General features: G+C 47.8%; 8 protein-coding genes across 8 annotated transcripts; 2 read left to right on the forward strand and 6 right to left on the reverse strand.

Annotated features, from left to right (window-relative positions):
• Positions 1 to 862: 862 nt before the first annotated feature.
• Positions 863 to 2398, reverse strand: N7509_009578 (putative transcription factor TFIIE complex alpha subunit; the record flags this gene model as incomplete). The annotated part of the gene is made up of 3 exons (XM_056634215.1): positions 863 to 2066; positions 2149 to 2244; positions 2304 to 2398. The coding sequence occupies 3 exons, from the start codon at positions 2396 to 2398 to the stop codon at positions 863 to 865; spliced, it is 1395 nt and encodes a 464-aa protein (XP_056484835.1).
• Positions 2399 to 2985: 587 nt separating this feature from the next.
• Positions 2986 to 4897, forward strand: N7509_009579 (pseudouridine synthase PUS2; the record flags this gene model as incomplete). Its single annotated transcript, XM_056634216.1, has 4 exons — positions 2986 to 3062; positions 3139 to 3342; positions 3407 to 4615; positions 4672 to 4897. 4 exons carry the CDS (start codon positions 2986 to 2988, stop codon positions 4895 to 4897), a joined length of 1716 nt encoding a protein of 571 aa, XP_056484836.1.
• Positions 4898 to 4991: 94 nt separating this feature from the next.
• N7509_009580 (D-mandelate dehydrogenase-like dehydrogenase) lies at positions 4992 to 6156 on the reverse strand (the record flags this gene model as incomplete). The annotated part of the gene is made up of 2 exons (XM_056634217.1): positions 4992 to 5910; positions 6008 to 6156. The coding sequence occupies 2 exons, from the start codon at positions 6154 to 6156 to the stop codon at positions 4992 to 4994; spliced, it is 1068 nt and encodes a 355-aa protein (XP_056484837.1).
• A 334-nt stretch (positions 6157 to 6490) lies between these two features.
• Positions 6491 to 7689, reverse strand: gprI (putative cAMP receptor (Car4); the record flags this gene model as incomplete). Its single annotated transcript, XM_056634218.1, has 5 exons — positions 6491 to 6511; positions 6584 to 7139; positions 7217 to 7281; positions 7354 to 7555; positions 7616 to 7689. The coding sequence occupies 5 exons, from the start codon at positions 7687 to 7689 to the stop codon at positions 6491 to 6493; spliced, it is 918 nt and encodes a 305-aa protein (XP_056484838.1).
• A 1921-nt stretch (positions 7690 to 9610) lies between these two features.
• Positions 9611 to 11571, reverse strand: N7509_009582 (siderochrome iron transporter 2; the record flags this gene model as incomplete). The annotated part of the gene is made up of 3 exons (XM_056634219.1): positions 9611 to 10542; positions 10619 to 11229; positions 11315 to 11571. The coding sequence occupies 3 exons, from the start codon at positions 11569 to 11571 to the stop codon at positions 9611 to 9613; spliced, it is 1800 nt and encodes a 599-aa protein (XP_056484839.1).
• A 1970-nt stretch (positions 11572 to 13541) lies between these two features.
• N7509_009583 (uncharacterized protein) lies at positions 13542 to 14034 on the reverse strand (the record flags this gene model as incomplete). Its single annotated transcript, XM_056634220.1, has 2 exons — positions 13542 to 13665; positions 13733 to 14034. The coding sequence occupies 2 exons, from the start codon at positions 14032 to 14034 to the stop codon at positions 13542 to 13544; spliced, it is 426 nt and encodes a 141-aa protein (XP_056484840.1).
• A 2659-nt stretch (positions 14035 to 16693) lies between these two features.
• On the reverse strand, positions 16694 to 18251 carry N7509_009584 (uncharacterized protein; the record flags this gene model as incomplete). Its single annotated transcript, XM_056634221.1, has 4 exons — positions 16694 to 16758; positions 16799 to 17204; positions 17257 to 18052; positions 18112 to 18251. 4 exons carry the CDS (start codon positions 18249 to 18251, stop codon positions 16694 to 16696), a joined length of 1407 nt encoding a protein of 468 aa, XP_056484841.1.
• Positions 18252 to 21276: 3025 nt separating this feature from the next.
• On the forward strand, positions 21277 to 23506 carry sit1 (putative siderochrome-iron transporter Sit1; the record flags this gene model as incomplete). The annotated part of the gene is made up of 9 exons (XM_056634222.1): positions 21277 to 21516; positions 21587 to 21670; positions 21728 to 21868; positions 21920 to 22024; positions 22087 to 22461; positions 22562 to 22619; positions 22673 to 22954; positions 23008 to 23067; positions 23130 to 23506. The coding sequence occupies 9 exons, from the start codon at positions 21277 to 21279 to the stop codon at positions 23504 to 23506; spliced, it is 1722 nt and encodes a 573-aa protein (XP_056484842.1).
• Between the last annotated feature and the right edge of the window lie 410 nt (positions 23507 to 23916).

Consider the following 23916-nt stretch of genomic DNA (forward strand, 5'->3'; position numbering starts at 1 on the left):
CTTTTCCTTCTGTGTTTATTTTCCGGTTTTACTTTCTGTGGGGACTTTGTTTCTGCGATGGCATTGAGCGAGCGATTCGACTTCGACTTCGACTTCAACTTCGAGATGATTTGCGAGTTTCATGAAATGGGTGGTGTGGGGTGGATGGGGTGGATGGGTGAGCGTGAGCGTGAGCGTGAGCGTGAGCATGAGCATGAGCATGAATATGAGCGATGAATGAATATGAAATAAACACAACCCTGTGATGAGATAACATGCCTCCTACGACTTTTTATGACCCATGAGATTTTGATCTTTGATTCTGTGGACGTGAATGTGGATGTGGGCGTGGGCGTGGACGTCTTCCTTTTTGGACGTCATTCTAGGCGTCTGGTGTTGCTATCATGATTTCGTTTTTTTACTTTTATTTCTTTGCTTCGCTATGACAGAGATTTCTTGCACACACTTTATTTTAGTGTGGGTTTCTTCAAGTCTTTTGCTTTTCTTTTTTCTTTTTCTGTAAAGTTCTGTCTGGGTTGGAATTTGAAGGGTGTTATTGATACCCGGGCTTGGAAGGCGTGGGGTGCGTAGTAACAAGTACATACTTAGGTGTTCAAATGGTAGAAGGATGATGTTGATGGATCTCCCAAAGTGGGAAGCCGCCGCCGCCTGATATGATTGCCACTACCATGGTACTATTATAATACATAACTAGTATGACAATGTCAATCATGGATGAATTGTTTTCAAGATATCTCCGAGTCGTAAAATAAAGTACAGAATAGATCATATGCCGAGCGCCAGCGCCAATGCCATGATCAATAAAAGCAACGACTGCTATTTTTTCTTTTCGTTCCGCTCTGATCCCCATGCAAGTAACACATTAAACATCCTCAAATTCCTCCTCATCATCTTCATCGGACTCCTCTTCTTTCTTCACGTCCTTAATATCGGCCTCCTGCTTAACCTCTGGATCAGGCTTGATACCCGGCTCTTCCTTAACACCGGGTTCAGTCTTAACCCTCTTCATGGCGGGCCCATCATCAGGAGGGGTAGACGGTGTGCCCACGGATGACGGAGCCGCACTGGACCCCGTATCATGCTCGCGCTTGAGACCCGCAATACCAGATGAAGGTGTCGGAACACTGGTGGGCGCGGCTCCGGGGACTGGGGTGGCGGGACCACTTTGACCGGAAACAGAGACGTTAACGTCCTCGAATTCGTCAAAGTCATCCGAGTCTTCTTCGGCGCTACTAGCGTCTTCTTGGGCCTGGAGAGCCTTTTCGCGCTCCATTTCCGCGTAGTATGCTGCGACTTTGTCGTCCAGTTCGTCGAGGGAGGGCTTTTGGTCTTCGTCGACACCGTCGGTTTTGATCGGGACTCCGGCTTCGTTCTTGACTGTTGCAGTTCCACCTGCGCCATTATTCGCGTTGACAGTTGAGTGGGTGTGCCAGACTGGCAAAGCGTTTTGCTTCTCGAGAGCCGCTTTGCGACGGGCTTCTTCTTCCTGGTCGGCGGCGGATTTCTCCGCGCTGGACGTGAGACTGATTTCCAGCGCTGCGCTGTCCGTTTTGGCGCTTGCGCGGGTGGCGTCTTGTGCCTTTGGTGGAACGGGGATTGCGGGCCGGATAGGATTTGTTTGGTTATTGCGGATGACTTCGACTTTGTGGTCCCAGGCTGTGTCGAAGTCGTTGGGTGGAATCTCGACCGAGTCAATTTGTTTGAGCAGTTTGAGCATTTTGTCTAGTTGGGCCATTAGTTTGCTGTTTTTCTCATGGCCGGTTCGGTCGATGCCCTCGACGCCTTTTACGTCCTCGGTGCGTTCGAGGACTGCGCCGCAATTTTGGCATTCGAAGTTGCCCTCGTCGGAGACTAGACTGAGGACGTCGAGTTCGGTCCATTCTGCTGAGCATCGGAGACATATGTATTCCTTTCTTTCTTCGCTGGGGGTGTATTGCAGTTTGATGGTAGAGGTCAATTGCGAGACTTTGTATTTGATCGCGTCGACAACGGGGTGCAGTGGGATGTAGTAGTATTCGCGGTTGACGGGGCGAGTTGAGCCATCGCGGATCTCAGCACGTGTGCTCCTGGGGTGCCAGTGATGTTAGTATGAGGTGAAGGCGGATGTGGAGGTGGAGGTGGAGGTGGTGGAAAGGGAGGGTCCCTTACACGGCGATTAAGCGGTCTTCGCGCAGACGAGCGCATAGCTTTCGCAGATCCTTTTGTTGCATGCCCATCAAGAAAGCAAGGTCCTCGGCATGAAGTCTATGACGGGAATGAGTCAAAGGTGTCTGGCTTTAGAGGCATCTCAAAGAAAGACATACACTGAGTGCAGGAAGAGCGCATCCACGACCAGGATGTGTCTGGTTTCGTAGAAGGCGCGCACCACGCTGCGAATCAAAGTGTTGGAGAGATCCATCGCGGCGACAGCTCGGGGATAGGTCTGTTGTGACAGTTGAGTCGAGTCGAGTAGGAAGGCGAAGCTTCGAGTCGCAAAGTTCAAGGAAGCATATAGATCATCATCTCTTGGGAATCGAGAGACAATGTCGAGGGATTGAGGGTCAGAGTCGGCACAGAGTAGCGCTGGGGGTGAGCGCTAGGCCTGGTGAAGGGTGAGCGAGTGAAAGAAGGCGAGTGAGTGAGTGAAGATGAAAGGCAAAGGCAAAAGCAGCAATGCGGCTCCGAGAGCTTCACGTCACATGCGTGTTTGCACTGTTTGTTTGGGAATGACTAAGATACACACTAGGCTGTATCTGGACTAGCGTGCCTGCCATATGGGAATTGCGCTGCGGCGGAAGGTGCGACCTTTTGATTTCTGCCAGCCGAGTTAATGCGTGCCTTCCGTTTCTGTCGCAATCGAGCGACCTTCACAACTTTCCAGACTCTTCCAAATCTTCCAACTCGTCTACACTCTTTCTCCTCGTCACTTCCTGTTCGAGTTTCAGCTCGATCCATTGGCTCCCAACACAAGCGCCCAGAGCTAGACGAGATCTTCAGTCGCATATCATGGCCGACAACCAAAGCGGAGGAGAACGAGCTGGTGGAAGGCGTAAGAACCGCGATATGGGAAGGAAGGAGTTCAGGTATGTCAATTGACTTGATTATATACAAGCTATTCCTTGCGCTGTCTGTGGAATCGCAATTGGCTAACTAAGGAAGTCGTCAAGCCATAAATAAAAGAGACCGTTCCGAGCGACAGGCCGAGAACAAGCGTCGCAAGATCGAAAATGGCGAGGAAGTCACCGCTCCAATCTATGCCACTCAATTTTCAAAGGAGGAAATCGAGAAGGAAGAGCGTCGGCCGAAGAAGAAGGTGGCTATCTTGATGGGATACTCGGGCACCGGCTACTTTGGCATGCAATTGTATGTTCAATGCGAAATCTCCCAGATATGCCTATCAATTGGAATGCTGATATTTCTCTCCTAGGAACGAGAACCAAAGAACCATCGAGGGTGACCTGTTCGCCGCTCTTGTTTCCGCCGGTGCCATCTCCAAAGCCAACGCCGAAGACCCCAAGAAGTCGTCATTCGTTCGCTGCGCTCGAACCGATAAGGGTGTGCATGCTGCTGGAAATGTGGTTTCACTGAAGATGATCATTGAGGACCCGGATATCGTCGAGAAGATCAACGAGAAGCTGGGTCCCCAAATCCGAGTTTGGGGTGTTGAGCCAACTACTAGTGGATTCAACTGCTATCAGCTAGTCGACTCCCGAGTCTACGAATACTTGATGCCCAGCTATTGCCTTCTACCGCCCCACCCCAGCACCTACTTGGGCCAAAAGATTGTGGAATTGGCCGACAAGGCCGGCCAGACGGATGACCTCAAGTCTCGACAGGATGAGGTGGCGGGTTGGTGGGAGGAGGTCGATAAGACATACATCAAGCCTATTCTGGACAACGTTCCCGAAGATGTCCGCGCGATTGTACAAAAGTCTCTCTTCTGGTATGACGCGGATCAAGCAGCCGCACAGGAGGCCGATACCGAGGCCGAAGCTGAGGCTACGCCCGAAACAAAGGACGAATCGCCGGAAAATCCCTCTGAGCCTGCGGAGAAGAAGCCTTTCAAGATGACCCCCCAGCAACAAATGGTTACCGACACCGTCAAGGCAATCAAGGCCGCCTACATCCGGGCCAAGAAAGATTACCGCGTCCCCTCATCCCGCGTAACACGCCTCCAAGAGTGCCTGACGCAGTATGAAGGCACTCAAAACTTCCACAACTACACCGTGCAAAAAACACACAAGGATCCTTCCGCTAAGCGTCACATCAAGTCATTCAAGGTGAACCCGGAGCCGATTGTCATCAATGGCACCGAGTGGCTGAGCTTGAAGGTCCACGGCCAGAGCTTCATGATGCATCAGATTCGCAAGATGGTTGCTATGTGTGCCCTTGTTGTTCGTTCCGGTTGTACTCCAGACCGTATCAAGGATACCTACGGCCCTGATCGTATCGCCATTCCCAAAGCGCCTGGACTGGGCTTATTGCTCGAGCGCCCCATCTTTGATAACTACAATAGCAAAGCAAAGACCCTCGACCGTGACCCCATCGACTTTGAAAAGTATGCTGCGGCTATGAACGAGTTCAAACAGCGGGAAATCTATGACCGGATCTTCCGCGAGGAGGAGGATACCACACAGTAAGTTCTATTGGATTCATAGGATATCGCTGTTATAATACTGACTTCAACTGCAGATTCGGTTCTTTCTTCAACCACATTGACCACTTCCCTCAAGAACACTTTCTGTATACCACTGCCGGAGGTATTGCGGCGGCTAAACTCGCTACAGCTCCCACCGACAGTTCAGAAAAACCAAAGGCTGCGTCTGGTGGCAAGAATGTCAACGATCAGAAAGATGCCCTTGCTGCTGTTGAAGGCGCAGAGGAGGACGCTTCGCCTCCCCCGAAGGAGGGCAATTAATAGAAAGGAAACCCCCCTTATATACAAAACGCATCAAAATCAAACTATATACCATAGAATGGTTCGAAGTCGAGTATTATCATTCATTCATTCTTTATTCTTGCGCTGCCCCCTCGAAGGCCTTGGTGTTCACAGGAGTGAGCGGCTGTCCAACAAATTCCCCATCCGATCCCACAACCGCGAGAATATTCTTCATAGCATTCAGCTCAAAGTTGATCCTCGTATCCAAAGCACCACCACCAATATGCGTGGTCAGCGTAACATTCTCCATACTCGCCAATTTCCGCGAAACCTGCGGTTCGTGATAATGCACATCCAAAGCAGCCGCAGAAATGTGACCACTTTCCAACGCCCTCACCAACGCATCCTCATTCACAACCTCCCCACGCGCAGTATTAACAATCCGACTCCCGGGTTTCATCAACGCAAAAGCCCGATCATCAATCAAATCCTGCGTATACTTATTCAACGGCGTATGAATCGTAACACAATCCGCAATCCGCAAAATTTCATCCAAAGACTCATGAAACGTCGCATCCAACTCTTCCTCCACCTTCCTATCAGCACGAACAATATCAAAGTAATGGATTTTCATCCCAAGCGCCATCCGCGCCTTATACGCCAATTTCCTGCTAATATTTCCAAACCCGATGACGGCTAATACATGGCCGCGGGGATTCTGCGAAATCGTCGCAATGAGCCGATGCGTTGCTGTGAATTTTTCCGGATCAGCGGTTCGTGCTGCGAGTTGAGAGCGCGTGAAGTTTCGAAATACGCTGAGGATCATGTAGAGGGCTGTATCGGAGACTGCTTCGTCGGAGGCGCCAGCGCCGTTGGCATACCAGATCTTTCTTGCGCCGAGGAGGTCGGTGTCGGCCCAGTTGAAGCCTGCTCCTGCTGAGGCGAAGATTCGCATGCTTGATGGTAAGAGGGGGATTAGTTCTTTGTCCCATTGGCCCATGAAGCCGCCTGTTTGGAAGTGTGGGCGGAAGAGGGCTGAGAAGGGACCGTATCTGGGAGGTTGCCGGGGTTAGTGGGATATTTGAAGTAATGCAGGTAGATAGAGAGGTGGAAGTCTGTGGTTTAGATGGAAGTGGGGTTTGTGTTTACTTCTTCAATTTCAAGGCTTGGATAAAATCTTCTCTGTTTGTTTCTGTTGCTTGAATGACGTTGAATCGAGAGGTGAATTCATTGTCGTAGAAATCGTGGTTGTATTTGATGGCGTCTCCGATGTGGAGTACAGTAGGTTTGGTGACCATTTTCTCTGGCTACTTCTAATATTTCGTCGTATGGATTGAATGATAGCATTTGGACGGAAAGGCCTTTAAATACGCGTCTACAGCCCCGTAGATGATGGCGGATTTCCCCTCGCTTTATCCGTGTCCGAGACGCGCGATGTTTCTCCGGAGAGAAGACCGATTCTTGGATGCGAGATCCGGCAATCGCCCACTGGCAACTATATGAACTCAATTCGATGATAAATCAACGAGGCTGCTTCTATTTAAATAGCATGTGTTTGGATGATCAAAAATTGAATTCAAAAGTGCATTATCCCATATTTTCTATTCTTTTAATTGAATTATCGGCTGGAGTTTATCTAACACCGTGCCTTGCCTGACAAGTTCGAGTCAGCATTTCTTGGAGGATATGAACACTGGCAGAACTCGGAAATATCTGTTGACTTACTTTATATCGTGTCCTTCGTTCAATCGCTCGTTGTTTCCAGCCCTTCATCCCCATAGTGACGAAGATGACGCCATTCCAAAATCCACGAAGGGACCCTAGTGCACTGACAGCCAACAAAAGCGAATAGGATTCCGATCCCGGATGGATAAACGCAGAGACTCGATTGATAGTTGGTGTAACCCACGTTGTGAGCAATGCCAAAAAGAACAGAGATGGCATGAGGATGTATTGTCTGAACGACATCCGTCTTTGTGTCGGGAGCTGGTAGTTCGGTGGGAATGGCCTTGATGAATCGGGCCGAAGTGTAGTGATAGAACGCTCGACGGACGTTTGACTGGTGACACCGGAGTCAAATCCTTGGGAAGACTTTGGTTTGGTTGCCTCGACTGTTGTGATGACCGAGCCATTTGGGTTTTCGAAGGGTGTGTGGTGGGAGGAAACGTGTGAGGTGAGTTGGATGTGATCGGAGTCCTCGGTTAATTTGAATTCGTCTCGTAAACGTGAGATCTCGACGCCGATCAGAAAGTATAATACTAGGACAATGGCGATCACGAGCCTGTGGGAGTCAAAATTAATCAATCTATCAATCTAGTCATTGGATAGGACTTGGAGCCAGATCTGCTCTGCACATACCACACGGGCGCGTAATATAGCACGATCCGAAGGACCACCCATTTTGGGGATATGGAGCACCATATCTGCTCAAAATTAGCTTGTCGGTGTCTCGTGGAGATGGCGTGGGCCTTGAAGTGGGAAAATGCGGAGCTTACCTTCTCACTGCCGTATACAGGACCCTTCGCTGGTGTTCGAATAAATAAAAATACCAGGGCCGGAATGAATGTGACGATAGTTATAATCGAAAGATAGTATTTCTCAAGTTTGTGTAGTGAATGGGTATCGAAACGATGGAAGACCACGAGGTACGTGTCCAGGGCCATAGCGAATGTCCAAAGTACATCGGCGATCGGAAACCTAGTATATTATCATCAGCTTGCTCTTTCTTCTCCTCATGGCTAAGAATGAAGAACACACATTTGAAGTGCAAATCCTTGAAATTGACACAAGGACGAGTAGTCGCCTGCATATGGTCCATTGACGGAAATCATCGTCGCGACAGAGTCGAAGAGGTTATAAAAAGCATTGAAGAATATTATTCGATGAATAGGACTTCGGAGGTACCGTGAACACATGAACGCAGCGACTATAGTAGCAGAGCCTAAGATCGAGAGAACTGAAGTGACTCGCCCCGCGACCCCGATCGTGTCCAACTGCTCTTTGGATATCGTCGGCATCACGATGGTCACAAGCGCCCCCAAAGGCACGTAGCAGGAGTGACGGTGGGCAATTCAGGTCAATCAGGTCAAGACAACAGACAATTGACGTCGGACAAAATTTAGAGCCTCGGCCCTGGAATTGGGGCTCATTTCAAAGAATGCGACATGATGTTCCTCGATATCCGCCAAGTCCGTGCATCATCACCACTGCTTAGGGCAAATGACGTGATTCCAGAAGGCGCAGCCAGTGAAAAGATCGATTTAGCCATTTCGAACCATTCATCGTGCAGTCCGTGGGGCCAAATGGCCCCCATCACCTGCCTAGACCTCGTGTCTGGTCGCAATGAGCCAGCCATGGTGGAGGAAATACCTCGCGTGAGGTGATCGACAAACTGATAGATTCAGTTTCAATCAATTTAACTTCCCGGGCTTGATGTTGACATCTCGGGCCGGAATGAGATGAGATGGGAACTTCCAGGTTTCTTCCATCGCATAATTGAGACAAGAGAGAACACTCGAGTTGTCGAATTGATGCACTTTTGCTCGATGATTGTACAATCTCACAAATTAATCATCCGCCCCTGCCGCGATGCAGGGGAAGAGCTTGTGATGCAGCGCCTCCGAAGCTTATATATCAGGACCAAGACTTCAGCTGAACTGTATCGTCAATATTTATGAAATGGCGATGTTTATATACTTGCAAAATACTAGTATGAGAGTTGGATAATTCTTTTGTGGATCTCGCGAGGATTACTTCCATGGGTGGGTCGGCTACCTATTCTGGGTCGGGCGCAGGTGGCTCTAGCTTCAGGGCTCAAGCGTAGAAAAATCGAAGAACCTACTCTTCTATACTACTCAAGCTGACTCTTAGCGCGTCCTGAACCCAAAATCTTAGTATCTCGTGGGAAAAATGACAATGGTGCTTATATCCCACAGTGAAAATCTACATTAACTAACAGCGATGCGATGGAACAAATATCATTGCAATGCGAGGCCAAGACTCCTTGAAACATACATAATTCAGCTTCAAGTTTGACATAGGAGGAGCCAAGTCTATGTGAGTTTGGAATTGAGAGGCTTCATTTCAGTGTATAGAGCCTGTAGAAGTATATCGCAATGCCTATATATTTATTGGTCTAGTATGCATCTAGAATTAACGAAGCGCAAGAAAGAAACATTCATATCTATGGATGACGAAGGTAGTGCCCCCAATGACTTTCTGGCCTGTGCGTGTGGGTTTTTAGCTGACTACTAACTATTAGGAAGCTCCGGTGCCAATGAATGTTTAACTTGAAGTGATCGAGGGATCTTAAGTATATCTCTTTAGTTTAAATTTAGCTTCCTTTCAATTTCATGGGATTATAACGGACTCTTCAATCGAGTCACCAAATCAATTATTATTTTACAGTTATATAGCACGCTAATCTTGTCAGGCAACTTCATTTGCGAATATTACCTGCCATGTAAGTTCGATCAGATATCGCGCCCTAAAATCGAAATTCAGAAGCCTGATTTAGATTCTTTAAAGAAAAGTCTACTTTTTGACTAGCTACGAGCGGTTCATAGATATGAATAACTATATTCTGTGCAGGCTTTCCTGAAGATTTTCCTGTTGGAAAATCTTCCAAGCTCCATTGCCCGATATACTATTAACCTGATTGAAAATTTACATTATACCGAATCATAACGCTGGGCCGTTCACATCCATGTGGCCCTAAGCCTATCTCCTCATGATTGATAGAGCTCCACAGGCTTAGAGGACATTGCCCTTGTTCTGCTTCTTGTCCAGATTGACGTTCTTCCACATCATGATGCACGGGATGCCAAGCACCAAGATGGCAGTGGACGCAATAGCATTTTGCCTCTGGGTGTAGCCCCAAGCGTAAGCGCAGGCTTCACGAACTGGGTCACCCACTGGGTAAGCTATCTGGCTGATATAGCTTAAACTCAACGTCGCTGCCTGAGATTTCTTATCATCAGGCAGAGCCTTGGTAAGAGTGTCCACGAATGTGTTGTTATAGATTCCAGATGCAACAGCTCCACCGATAGCTCCACCAATGCTAGAAAACAGCATGATCAAGGAGAGCGTCATCGGAATGCCTTCGCGATCTCCGCCTGACATGACAGCCATATCTTCACAAATGACCATGGTACCACCGGCAAATGCGTAGAATATTTGACACATCACAATGTACCCAACTCCTTGATCACTGCCACGGAAGTAGATCATCAATCCAGAGCCGAGCATCATAAGTGGCAAACCAAAAAACAGAGCCAGATATTTGAATCTCTTTGTGTAGTAGATGAAGACTCCGACTGGAACGGACCAAAAGCAAGATCCGACGGTGTAGATATTGAAAACGTACCCCGCCATCGTGACGTCGAGATTATACACGACGTAGAGGAAATTCAGGAAGTATGTGTCCCATAGGTCGAAGCTGAAGAAGAGAAGAGCAGAGAGTAAACAAGCGCCCAGAACAGAGCGATTGCTGAGTAGCGCCCAAGGAATAAACTCGGATCGAGTACCCCACTTCTCCCAAGCGGCAAAGACGAAAAACAGGCAAAATCCGATAACCACCATGGCGATAAAGGTAGGAGTATTATAGCTGGATCTTCCGTTCGTGATAAGACTGAAAGGTAGTAGGAATAGGACGAAAGCGGCCATCAAAATGAAAGCACCGATCACTTTTACTCGAGGGTCAGCAGGATGTACAATGAATGGAGCAGAGGCTTCAAGCTAAAGTAAAAAGGCCCAACTTACCGTCGAATTCATGGAAGTAGTGAACAACACTTTGAGACCAAGTGCGACCACTCGGCTGAGGGTGATAAAGCCCCAACTTTTCCGCCTTCCGTTCGTAGTACTTGAATACAAGGATCAATGGAACGAACACGAAAGGTGCCACAATGGCGAAGACGCCAAACGACCAGCGCCATCCAGTTTCCTCAAATGACTTTGCAGCCAACGGGCCAACAAATGATGTGCATATAAATGGTGTTGTTGAGAAGGCAAATGCCCATGCTCGGTTTCGCAGTCCGGTAGTGTCAGCCACGAAGATCTGCAGTAGCAAATAGATACAGTCGTATCCAATAAAATAGATGGTATAACCGGCTGCGTATGTAGTGGGATCGTTGGAAGCTGCCAAGACGACCATACCGACCAGATATATGACCAGGGATATCATCATCCCCTCCGCACGACCCCAAAGGTTTAGGGTTTTAGCCAGTGGCAGTTTCAAAACAGCACCGATAATGTTGGCCATAATGTAGGCGTTTGTGATTTGTGGTGCAGATTCAAGGGACGAATAGACAAAGACTGTAATATTGCTCAAGATGATCTGGTGCAATGCCAATATCATGTAACAGACCCAAACCCTGTGGGATATTGAGTTAGTATCGGATTAAAACCATGCCGTAGTCACGGTTCCATAGGAAAGTGATGGAGCCTATAAATTCTTACCAAGCGAGGAGACAAATAACGGTCTTTCTACTCCAAATAAGAGCAACTGCTTCGGCCTTTTGCAAACCAGGTTTCGCATCTAAGTTGATCTCATCTGGACGCTCGTTGACTTCCTTTTCATCGCGTGCCGACAGCGCTGGAGCTTCAGCATCGTTTGAACTTGATGTATGCTCGTTCGTCTGCTCTTCTTGCGTCTTGGTAGACCATGGCCAGCGATTGTTCGCATTTCGGCTGCGAAGGATGCCGCGGTTACTCATGATGGCACCCGGGATTATATTTTCGGACAATCCGTGGACCGGACAGCACTCACAAATCCGCGGTGGATGTTGCAGTGTAGTCGATGTGAGCAATGTGAAGCAAGGTCGGAGGGGTAGACTCGGAAAGAGAGGGAAAAAGGGTCCAATAAATTTTTCTATGCCTCCTCTCGGCCACCCCGAAACTGGAGAGGATTTACCCCTAAGATGCGCTTGGCACGGCTTAGAGACGCCTCCGACGCCCCAGGTCCACTTATTTAAACCCACCTCATTGCTTGAGATGCGACCGATCCTTACCTAGGCCCAACGAGATCAGATAATTTCACCGGACACCAACATATGATCCGGGCATCATCTTTGGGGCCCTTTCTCACTGCCAATCAGCACACCCAGTTATTCATTTCTGTGTGATGTGGCACTCCGATCTCGGATCCAGCAGCGAGATCCAAGTGGAAACACCATTTGACACAGGGTCCAGCCTCTAACGCGCTCCCCGAACACCCCATTGCTTGTTCAACGATGGCCTTTTGCTTCTGAATTTCCCGCTCTTCTCCAAACCTTCCCTCAAATTTCGTGTGTCCGACCGTCCCTTGCCCACTTCGAACGCACCCGCAAATACGGCCTTCCAAAAAGGGTTATCAGATGAATATCAAACTGAGTTTAAAAGCTGATTGGACAGCGTCCGAGACACCCATATGAAAACTGGGGGCCAGTAAGCCCGATGTAGTCCGACCGTTGCAATCGGGAATATAGCCACCCGAGAAAAGCGCCCTTTGCGAGAATCAAGATTTATCTGATCACACTAGCCTGCAGCGGTGGATTTTTAGATAATTTGTGCACTAGGTTCGCGGCAGAGATTGCGCTTTGACCTGTCGCTTCTCGTCCTCAGATTATGCTGACTTTCTCACAGGCGGTAGGTATGCAAAAACGTCTCATATTTGCGTTCGATAGTTGGCTGGTGAAGCCTCTGCTCTGATAGCAATGGCTAGCTCAAGAAAGGTTCCCTGCAACTTGAAACTGGCGACTTTGTTCGCGCTAATTACTTACATTGTGGGCCTTCTGAGTGATTTTCTCAGGCACTACTGGTACCGAATAAATTCTCCCAGCCTTGGCCTTCATTTTTCCCCCTCGTGCCGCCTCGGCCGACATATCCGAGCATCTCGATTCGATCTAGTATTATGATTGCAAAATTAGTATGATATAACTTGACCTGACCCCACATTGTCAGTTCCCCGCCACGCATAGTCATTGCTTAGTACTACTACTCTGGCCGACCTTCACCCTTTCAAGGATGCCTTGATGCTCGCCCGGGCCCTTGTTCTCATCCTTTAAGGTCTTTTTCTTACAGCACAGCAGAATTAGAGGACGGCCCCTAAAATCATTGCTATTAAAATGGTCGGCGTCACCCAGGAGGGGGGGGGGGGTTGAAAAAAGCTTTCCCGCTGCCACTGATGGTAGCAGTCGCAGTAACAGTGTCCACCTGGATACGTGCAGTTTGTTGACGAGAGAAATATTTCGAGGCCCTGAAGAATATACTATACATGTCGCGCCTCAGCCTTCCTCGGGGGAAGCACAACCGTCAACTTGAAAACTGCGGACTAAGAAAACGGAAGATCACTGCCAGTGTGTAGGCTCCTTCCTCCATAACTATAAGACCTACGGAAAATAGTACCGATACGGAGAGGGCAAATACTTGAAGGAAACCAAGTTTAGTAGTTTCATTGCTTCATATGGGTGTACGTTATGTTTAGAATTACTATAGCCTCGTCCCACTGGCCCTTTGAAGTGAATTGTCATTGTGACCTCCAAGTATTTATAAACACTCCTGTCTCTTATGGGATGAGGGTCTCAAAGTCCAACACTACCTAGGTAGCAAGATGGTAACTCGAAAGCTTCGCCGCACAAGCCATTGATTCGAGCTATTCAGAACAAATTAGAATAAGATTCTATAAAAACAAAAGTCCGTCACACGTCTAGCAGTCAAAGTTGACGCGGCACTCAGAGGTCGCATCAATTCCAAGACCGTAGAAGTCGGTACCACTCTCCGGTTCGTCGCCATCAATGTGGGTCTGTGTACCGTAGGCACCGTGGCATTCACTGTACGGAAATCCAAATTAGTATCTGGCAGCATGTATTTTTGGGGGGGGGGGGGATATTTTCGTACTCAAAACCAGAGTCACCGCACGTCGCACCCCAGGAGAAGACTTCGGACAGATTGCTGGTCGGGACATGAAGGAGGTCAGAGCAGACACCGCTGCAGGTATTGCACAGATCATAGCTGCCAATCAGCTCATCCTTCGAATTGTACAAATCCAGCCCCTGGCTACCGGCATAAGTGGTTCCGCCTAGACCCCAACCTTCAGAATTGGTGTTGAGATGTCCAACAGCGTAGCAGGAGTCTGCCTTCGCCAAGTGGATGCCGGAGGCAGCCAAAAGGAGACCGGAGAGTGCACTGTACTTGTACATGATGATCGATATTTGTTCGTTCAAGTTCGAGGAATTGAAGGGTTTGCTGTCCAGGTGAGATAGTAATGATTCCGAGGTTGATGATGCCCAGATGTTTTCGGGAAATCTTGGTTGTTTATATAACTTTTTCCTGCTAGGTATATCATTACTGGGAAGGTCATTTTTTGAGGCCCCCAGGGGTGCTCCGCAGTACAATCGACGTCAGATTTCTTGATCAAGAACCAACTTGAACTTGAAACATCCAGAAAAGAATTGATCTTCATTGCCCGAGTTGATACAACATTGCAAGGATCTGAGCGAAAGTCTATGAATATCCGTGTCGATCATCTCGTCTCGTTTCTTCGATAAAACTGAATCAAACTTGACAGCAACACATTCCATATACATTATCGCGAATTTTCATCAAGCGGCATGCATGTTTTCGAACCATCACTATAATGCGGACAAGATATCTAACCTAGTCTACAAACAGACTATGAAGCAGACATAACTGAAGGTTGAATTGTCCATTCCCAGCTTGGGGTGTCCTTAGATCTTACTGGGGGCCATTTTGATTTGCATCTGTGGCTTATTCCGGTCGATTGAATGCAAGTGCCAAGATGCAGGGGCTTCTTCAGGGCGTAGGATCGTACACTCCTTGGGGATTACTTTGCGCTCTTGCTCCACTTTGGATTCCGTGAAAACCTTGGAAGTATGGTTGCTGCCAAAATCTTATGCCAACTGTAGAGCACAAGTCATTATGAAGATATCTTACAGGATCAGCCCGCTCGGGATTATGTGTCACAGGTTCTAGAAAAGAAGACATATAGATGGGGAATCGTTGAATGGCAGATTATTTGCGTGGAGAGAAATTAGTTGTGCAACGACCCATGTCTTCATTCGGACATATTCAACAACAAATCTCGACGACATACAAGGTACCGCCAAGACCCTTCGAACGTCGCTTCTTGCCCCTGGGCTTACTTGAAAGTCAAGCTTGGGGTTGCCACCAGCGGACTTCACGGCCCGTGGGGGCTAACTTCGGCATGCTCGCCGATCTCGCCTATATTGGCCGTGCAGAGAAGCCTCGCAGCGCTTTCGTAAGATTCATGACGTATTGCGGGGATGATTTTGTCAGAGAAAGTCTGAACTGACTTCAAGGCTGACATCTAGACGTAAGGTCCCTCAATTGGGAGTCGAATGGAAATACCATCTTGGGCCATAAGTTTGAAGACACCGCCTAATCGGGTAATACTGCCATTTTACCCACCCTACATTCAAATATATATATTGCATGCAATATGCAATGTTATTGCACCAAATTTTGCTATAATATAGAATAATCAATTACAAAATATATAACAAAATTTCAATCGCTAAAACCGAGTATAGTAGCCACGTGCCTTACGAGTCTCGCTTACACGCTGAGGCATTGATCTAATTATACTATCAATTTTATTTTGATCTAGTACATCCCAGGCCTCCGATATACACTCTCTAAATAGCTTCCAATCTGCCTCAGATGTACCACAATGTAGTAGATTAGGATAGAGCTCATATAATTTACGTTTGAGCATACGCCACACAGGTTCAATAGGGTTAAGATCTGGCGAGCGTGGCGGCCATTCCATGACATGTATACCATGACGTTCAAACCATCGCTGAGCAACGTAGGAGCGGTGGATTTTAGCGTTATCTTGCTGAAATATATTTCCAGGTTCATAGTGTTCAATAAACCCTTTTTCAAGCGCTTTCAGGTAGGATTTCGTTGTATAACCACCTCCGCGACCTCGCTGTCCTTCTGAAAAGTCACGCTCCATAATCACAAGTTTTGTACGCCCTCCGAGCCATATTCCAGCCCAAACCATTTGACAAATATCTTTCACATGAACCTTTACTTGTACCATTCCCTGCCGGTAAGCTTCTCCTCTAAGCCGGGTAACGTATTGGCCGTTTAAATTAGGGATACGTTGAACGCTGCATTCGTCGGAAAAGATGAAGCTTTGTAGTTGGGAATTGTAGCGTTCAGCCCTCCAATTTCGGCAAAATCGGACTCTTTTGCGGGCGTTCTCCCTCGAAATTGGGATACAACGTCTTGCTCGATAGCGCTGGAGGAATTTTGAACGTAGGAATCGCTTGATTGTTGATCGAGATGGATGACTGGGTATACGGGCGCTCAGCTCACTAAGGCTTAGCCAAGGCTCACGGCGTGCAAGTAAACAAGTGTATTTGATAGTAGAGTACCTATAGACTTTAGGGGCACCTGAACGAGGCAGTGATTTGAGCGTTTGGTGCTCTCGGAATCGTTTGATTGTAGAGTATATTGTTGAGCGTGCGACGTTGAACTCAGCAGCCATTTTAGTAGGCGATACACCACATTCATGAGCGTATATAATAGCTGCGCGGGCCTCAGATGAAAGCTCACCCCCTGGCCTTCGATTGCCACTTATTTCAGTGCCAAACCGACGCATATTGGTGGTGTAGGGGGTAGTTGAAGAAGATGGGTGGGGGGTGACGCGAAATTCGCGCTAAAAAAATAGCGCGATGTCTTCAAACTTTTGGACCGCCTTTGTACAAGTCGGGCGTGACGATGAAGATCCCTTGGGGGCCAATCACAGCTGACATGCACTAAGTTGAGAGCCGTCACAAGAGTTGTCAGAAAGAAGCCCCGTCCTCAGATTCACTCGGTTCGTGTGGGGATGTTAATGCTTCCTAAATAGTTCTCATGAAGCGCTCCAATTTCGCCTGCGCATATGACAGTTTTTATTTTTTTCAGCTGTCGCACCCGGATACCCCTGTCGATTTTGCGCCTCGATTTTATCTCTTTCTGTGTGAACCAGGGTCAACTTCCCCGTATTGAAAGTTGGCTTTCGGAGTTCAAAAGTGTTTTTGTTTAGTTCTTCCACCGTTTGATCTCCGTCGAAGCGATTGTAGAGATGCCAGTCAACCCCCGTTTTTAAAGATAATCTTTCGAGTTGATCCGGTTTCTGATTGGGCATTCGCGAATGATAGTAATCGAATGAGTGCTTGCGAGCTTTGAAAAAGGTAGATCCGATCTCTCGTGCAGATTGGTAATTGAGCACAGGGGTCAAAGGTGGGTCTTCGCCTCTAACACTGCCAACACGAACATGAAGACATAGTTCACGGAGACAATCGAAGCCCTTTGCGACAGATATCAAGAGTTCGTCATCCTATTATGGCCGTGAGTTTTTCATTTCGAACCGCCGAGATAGTGAAACACACCCATGCGCCAGACTGGCGTTCAAAATCAATTTCAAGCACCTCCAGATTTGGGCAGTTGTCATCCAAGTAGTCGATATCCGAAGCGTTCCACGAGGGGATAACTTCTTCGGAGTCCCATTCTTCTCCAAGATGAACGGCGAGGCGGACGAGGTTTCTGTGGTTAGCCATTGTTTCGACAGGACAAACAAAATTTGTTATTTCAAGCGTTTCAAGGCTATCAAATGCATAGAGAAACCCCTCAAGATGTTCCTGTGCAGCAGCTTCATCCTCTCCAGTCCATACAGTTATCTTGAACTTCTTTAAAGAGGTAGTGTGCCCCTTGAGCTTCTGCAACAATCTGTCCGTGAGTTCTGGTTGTGGGCCCACCTCGAGAGAAGAGAGCGAAGACCAGGAAAAGCGGTCGCGCCAGTGAGGCCATTCATTTGGACGAATAAAATAGCCATTTAGTGAGAGGCTTTCGAGTCGAGGGAATATTTCTTCTCCTGTCATCTCAAACGTCGCGAGCGCGTCGGGATTTTCGAAAGGACCGAACATGGTCAAGGAGCAAGACTTCAGGTTCGGACAAGAAAAGAAAAGCTTCTGGAAATTCAACATCATGCTCGGGAGGTTATCATCATCTGTTTGTACCCGCTGTCTTTCTCTAAGGAGACTGGCTTTGATGGTGGACACAAAATCTAAAGAGCGAGAAGGCGTCTTCTCCCACCCTTGGAACGCTAGTATATGCAGCTCCGGCTTGTTAGGATGGCCCTCAAAGCTGTCTATATAGCGATCGGTAAGGGGAAGGGGGTGCATCACTCTATGCTTAATGTTAGTCATGTCGCGGATATCCGTCCATATACCCGAAACAAAACATACCGCACACGACGAAGATTAGGCAAGTGCTCCACGAGTTGAGCGACATAGTCTCGATCTTCGAAATCATCGCGCTGTCCCAACGAATAGCTAGCGGCAGTCTGCGGTACTGTCAACTCTTGCACGTGTGCCCTGAGCTGCATGTGTGAATCAGACAATAGCCGACAGAGCAAGCCGTCAGGATTTCTCGTTAAATCATCCAACCGACGTGGTAGAACTACTGAGCGATAGAGCAATGGTGTGGCAAGAGTATGGAATGCCCTTGAGACTAAGCAGAGCCGAGATAGAAACCATGGGTCTTGATCGCGCAGCTAGATCCAAGTCAGCAACCAGCTTGCGATACATAGAGGCAAAAATCAGACGAGAACGCCTTACATTATCAAATACCATAAGCCATTCATCACCGGTCAGCTTTGATATCGCATTCTCATTCGGGTCCCTCCGTTGTCTTTTCGAGGGCGGGGAATTTGCGATCGTCGCGTCGCTACGCGTAGGGCGCAGGGGCGAAGTAGTAGTTGAAGCAGACATCGCCCTGCCAGCAGAACCAACTGAACAAGAAGGGATGTCAAGCCATTATTTCTAGAGTCCGAACACGAGGCGAGGTGGGGGTGTGACCAGGTGAAGATTGATCGGATGTTGGTGGATCTTAGTGGAAGTTGGGACTTTGGCCCGTTTTAACCTTTCAAGGTTATCATTTGGGACTCCTCGTGTTTTCCCGGCGGGGGCTGGTTACGACTGAACTATATCTACCCTAATGATTTAGATCCAATGGAATATGCCTAATTTGGCATTCTACTTGTTTTTAGTCGAGACCAAGAGATTAAGGGAATAGTCGAGATGAATTGCATTCTGATCTATCGCGCCTAGGATCATAGCAAATCACAGATGAAAAATAACAGGGTTGCACTGTTATTCTAGAGTGAAAAATCATATATCGCCGTGTGAAAAGAGCGGCTTTCCGGTCTAGCGCATCTAGTAACGGACTCCAGGCGTGCCACGAGGAGCTTGACAGCAGTCATGATCGCCCTCGAACGAATGCGATGCACGTCCCTAGACTTCACCTGGCATTTGCCATTCGGTGCTGTTCACAGTCATCAACAAACACCTCATGGAAGCCCCGGCAGAGCACTGATCCCGAGCATATCGCATATCATCGCGCGGGCTATTCCTTGAATATGATTCTCCCGGTCCATGAAGCAAGCCGTGTTGTTGCGCACTAATTCAATGAAGTCGGACTTGCCAGATATTTGAGGAACACTTCCCAGCACCTAGTCACGATTCTAGCGGCTTCTTCAAATTTTCGGGAGAGGAGCGCCCGTACGCGACCGTTGCGACCGTAGTGCTTGTTGTATGATTCGCTAGGGTGTCATTGCTTCTTGCATTCGTATGGAAGCGGCCAAGGGGATAAGGGATTGGGAAGCCGACAACGAGATAGTTCACATTAGGGGAGGGGCTTTTCATCTCAGCGTAGGATGGGGGGGGGCGGGGGGAGGCTATACTGCTCCAAGTGTTAGTTGGTTAGTGGCATGGTCAGATTGTTGTTAATCGACTTGGTTGGCATTCGCCAGGAGATTCCCGGTACAAACAACAGGACATTTGAACAATTTTCTCATCTAGATAGCTCAGGGGGCATCTAACATGATCAGAATATCAGGTACCAACCCCGAACCCAGTTTGTGGTTCCGCTAAGAACTAACCTTGGAAGTAGCGATGGCACGGGAGGATTCAGTTGAGAAACCCAAAGGAAACACGATCCCCGCATGAGAAAAGGCGGTCAGTAGCACGAGTCTACCATATGATTGGAATTGCTTTGGGGGCGATAATGCGTAAATATTGCATCCAATAGGTTGCCGAACGAGTAGATACGAGTAGTAATACTAATCAGATACTCGTACTAGCCACCATCTTCAAACCTAGAAGTATTTTATCATTGAAAACCTTGGAATCATATACACAAATTTGCCCAGACTATTCTCCAGTCTCACATAATCCCGATGAGAGAACTCATTTCTCTCATCACAACCAGGAAAACCGCTCTGGACGCAGGCTTTGGTAGCGGCTGCACTTTAACGAGCCACTGCTATTGTCACTGCTGCTGTGAAAAACGATTGCTGAGGAAACTTCGTCATCATGCATACATAACAATACAATGTTGCAAAATTTGTGAGATGCTCCTTGTAAGATATGATGTTGCTTGTCGCTCCGCAGCACTTTGGCACCGTCGTCGGAATTTCCATTACTGGTTCAACCTGTGAAAGTCTCATTTCCAGTCCAAAGATTAGCTATGGGAAGAACTGTGAACGCTCCAGAATCCAGGTTGGAGGTTCAGTCAGGGTCATGATCCAGCGGTGCCCATGGGAACTCTATCCGGAAAAAAAAAATTGACGAACCTTGGCGGACATGGCGTTCGATGCCGGTCATCTCAGCCCTCAAGCCACGCCAAAACTAACTAGTACTACTATGTACATGGTAGTCTTCCAGATTTTGGGTTTGTGGATATTTATGCTTACAATCAGTATGCACCAGCCATGCCATGTGTTTATATGTGGCTGATGGATCTCCCATGGACACGGGTTTGGCCGCCTGCCGATTCCAGAGGTCTGGGCCTGTCAACATCTGGGTAAATAGTAATTGATGATTCTAGGACGCACGAGGATATTCAATTTTCCTTTATACTCCTTAAAACCATATGATCTGGAACGGCTTGCTGGTATCCTACCGTTGGCAGAAGGCAAACACGACACTACTTGTAGAAGCATATTTTGAACCCTTCTCAGCACGTCGTACGACCTGACGAATTAGGTGCCATCAGCCGTGACAAGCCGGGGGTTTCACCACAGCGGAATACGAGGTGGGGAACTAAGAACCTGTTTCAATGGCTACAATTTCGAGAAAAAGTCCTAGCATCCTCGGCAATAGGTCTGGGCACGAGCTAACCAGGGACCTGAACGTGTCCAGACGCCACACTCTGATCTGATAAGATGAATTTGTGGACCTGACTGGGTGGCGCGACCAATCTTCATATTTTCCCTCGGCGACCGCGGCCTTGGCCTTGGCTTGTAAGTTTTTCTTTTTCCCTCTCAGACCCCTAAATACGCGACAGCGCCCGGGTCAAGGGTTTGCGATTTTCCCAAAGAATTCCTACTGTCTGGCTTTCAGCTTCCCACCATGGACGACTATAGGGGCGCGGGTGATGATCATCTCGGAGAAAGTCCGGAGAAGCAGATCAACTCCTCCACAGAGCCAACTCGAGATGTTCATCTGCTGGGAGAAGGTAGCCCCGGTGTTCGCCGCATCGAAGTTATTGCATCAGAATTTCGCTTCATCGATCGGATTTTCCTGTTCTGCGGTATTTTTCTCGTTGCATACGTCTATGGTCTAGATGGTACTGTCCGGTATACCTATCAAGTAGGTTCCCCAAAATCCAATCCATCGTCCTCAACATTCCAGAAGTTAACAGCACGAACCTTTGATATAGCCTTATGCCACCGCAAGTTATGGCCTTCACAGCTTACTCGCGACTATCAACGTTCTTCGAGCTGTCATTGCCGCCGCTGCTCAGGTAATGTTTTCAACACTTCTCGCAAGAATTCTCGGCTGATTTTCCGACTCAACTCAGCCTACTGCTGCCAAGATTGCCGATGTCTTCGGCAGAGTTGAACTTATCTTGGTCTCGATTGTCTTCTATACGGTCGGCACAATTATCGAAACATTTGCTACGAGTGTGGAGGCTTTTTCTGCAGGGGCTGTCATCTACCAGGTATCTAGAAATGATCCAACGAGAAGTTGACAAAATTTGACATTTTCACAGGTCGGATACACATGCATCATGTTTATTCTTGAAGTCTTGGTTGGTGATGTGACTTCTAGCCGCTCTCGTCTCTTATTCTCATTCATCCCAGCGCTTCCTTTTATCGTGAGCATAGCCACACCCTGGACCATCTAACAACAATATATTAACTTGAGTTGAATCAATAGATCAACACTTGGATCAGCGGTAATTTGACCGATGCAGTTCTTAAAGTGACAACCTGGAAATGGGGAATCGGCATGTTCGCGATTATCTACCCCGTTTGTTCGCTTCCTTTGATCGCCGTGCTTTTCATTGTTCGCCGTCGCGCGAAGCGATCCGGAAAATTGGAATCATATAAAAGTTCCCTCGAGCTACTTGGCGGTCAGAAACTGGCTCTAGAGCTATTCTGGCACCTCGACGTGATTGGGCTTATCCTGATGATTGCTATGCTTGCCTGCATTCTCGTTCCATTCACCCTTGCAGGAGGAGTTACTGCGCAATGGAAGACGGCAAAGGTTATAGCACCACTTGTTATTGGAGTTCTGCTGGTTCCAGTCTGGGTCTATTGGGAGAAAAAGATGCCCGCATCCCATGCTGCCATTCAGAGTAAGTAATACAACATTCAATGTTGAAATAAAAATAAAGCTAATTGCTTCTCAGAAACTGAAGGACCGTGCTATTTGGGGTCCTATTGGTATTGCGGTTATGTTGAACACCGGTGAGTGACTACCCGTTCAAAACAAGCGGGCACATATCTAATTAAATCTTCAGCGTGGTATCTCCAAGGAGATTTTCTTTACACCGTTCTTTACGTCAGCTTTGATGAATCGGTACTTAGCGCCACCAGAATAACATCTCTTTACAGCTTCACTTCTGTTATTGCCGGTGTGATTCTCGGCTTTATAGTCATGAAGCTTCGTCAGCTCAAGCCCTTCATTGTATCTGGAACTGTGCTATTCATGGTTGCCTTTGGCATTCTCATTTACTTTCGCGGTGGCTCCAGTGGCTCCAGTCATTCAGGAGTCATCGGAGGACAGGTACTTTTAGGTCTCGGTAGGTTATACATGCTATCTAACATGTGGAGATTTGACTAATTTGTCCCATAGCCGGTGGTCTATTCTCTTACCCAGCCCAGGCAAGCATTCAAGTTGCTTCCAAGCACGAACGTGAGTTGTTTCATCTCAAACCCTAACTATTAACTGCGAATTGATGACTGACGGATAACTAGATCTTGCTGTTGTAACTGGCATTTACCTTGCTTCCTATAGCATTGGGAGTGCAATTGGTAATACAATTTCAGGCGCGATCTGGAATCAGGTACTGCCAACGGAGTTGATTCGACAACTTGGGAACGAAACTCTTGCAGCCCAAGTTTATGGAGCACCATTTCCATTTGCAGACGCGAATCCAGTTGGTACTCCCGATCGGGATGCCGTTATTGTGGCATACCAAAAGACCCAACGCCTGCTCTGCATAACGGGTATTTGTCTAACCGTACCATTGATTGCATTCGCTCTCTGCATTCGGAATCCAAAATTGACTAAAGAGCAAAGCCTGGTCAAGGATGACGATCAGTCAAGCCAAGACTCCACATCTCTGCGCTAAAATTTGCCCTATGGGCACGCCTGCGGAATGGTTATTTTGAGGAGTCGCAGATCTAAGAAACTAACAATTTTTTAGATTTCAGTCAAAATCATGCAGATACTTTTGCCTCTTATAGAATTGTACCCATAGAATATGCCTTATCTCTATTTTCTCACTTGATTCAGAGTGCCCATGTTCCGAAAAAATGATCCAACGGGTCACAGGAGATGATCTCTATTTTATCCGAATCCTGGAGCTCATTTAGTATACCCGATGCTGCTACGATAGCCAATCACTATAGAATACGGCTTGACAGCCGCTGCAACGCTGGAGCACAGCTGCAGACTAAAATGGCATATCCTTTGTTGATCCACAACGGCTTTCGCCAGTTCTATTAATTGGCCACTGCAGAGAAGGGGGGGGTTGATGGC

This window comes from Penicillium cosmopolitanum, assembly GCF_028827165.1.
Source record: "Penicillium cosmopolitanum strain IBT 29677 chromosome Unknown utg000009l:1.0-9042332.0:1.0-9050551.0, whole genome shotgun sequence".
Classification (NCBI taxonomy): Eukaryota; Fungi; Ascomycota; class Eurotiomycetes; order Eurotiales; family Aspergillaceae; genus Penicillium; species Penicillium cosmopolitanum.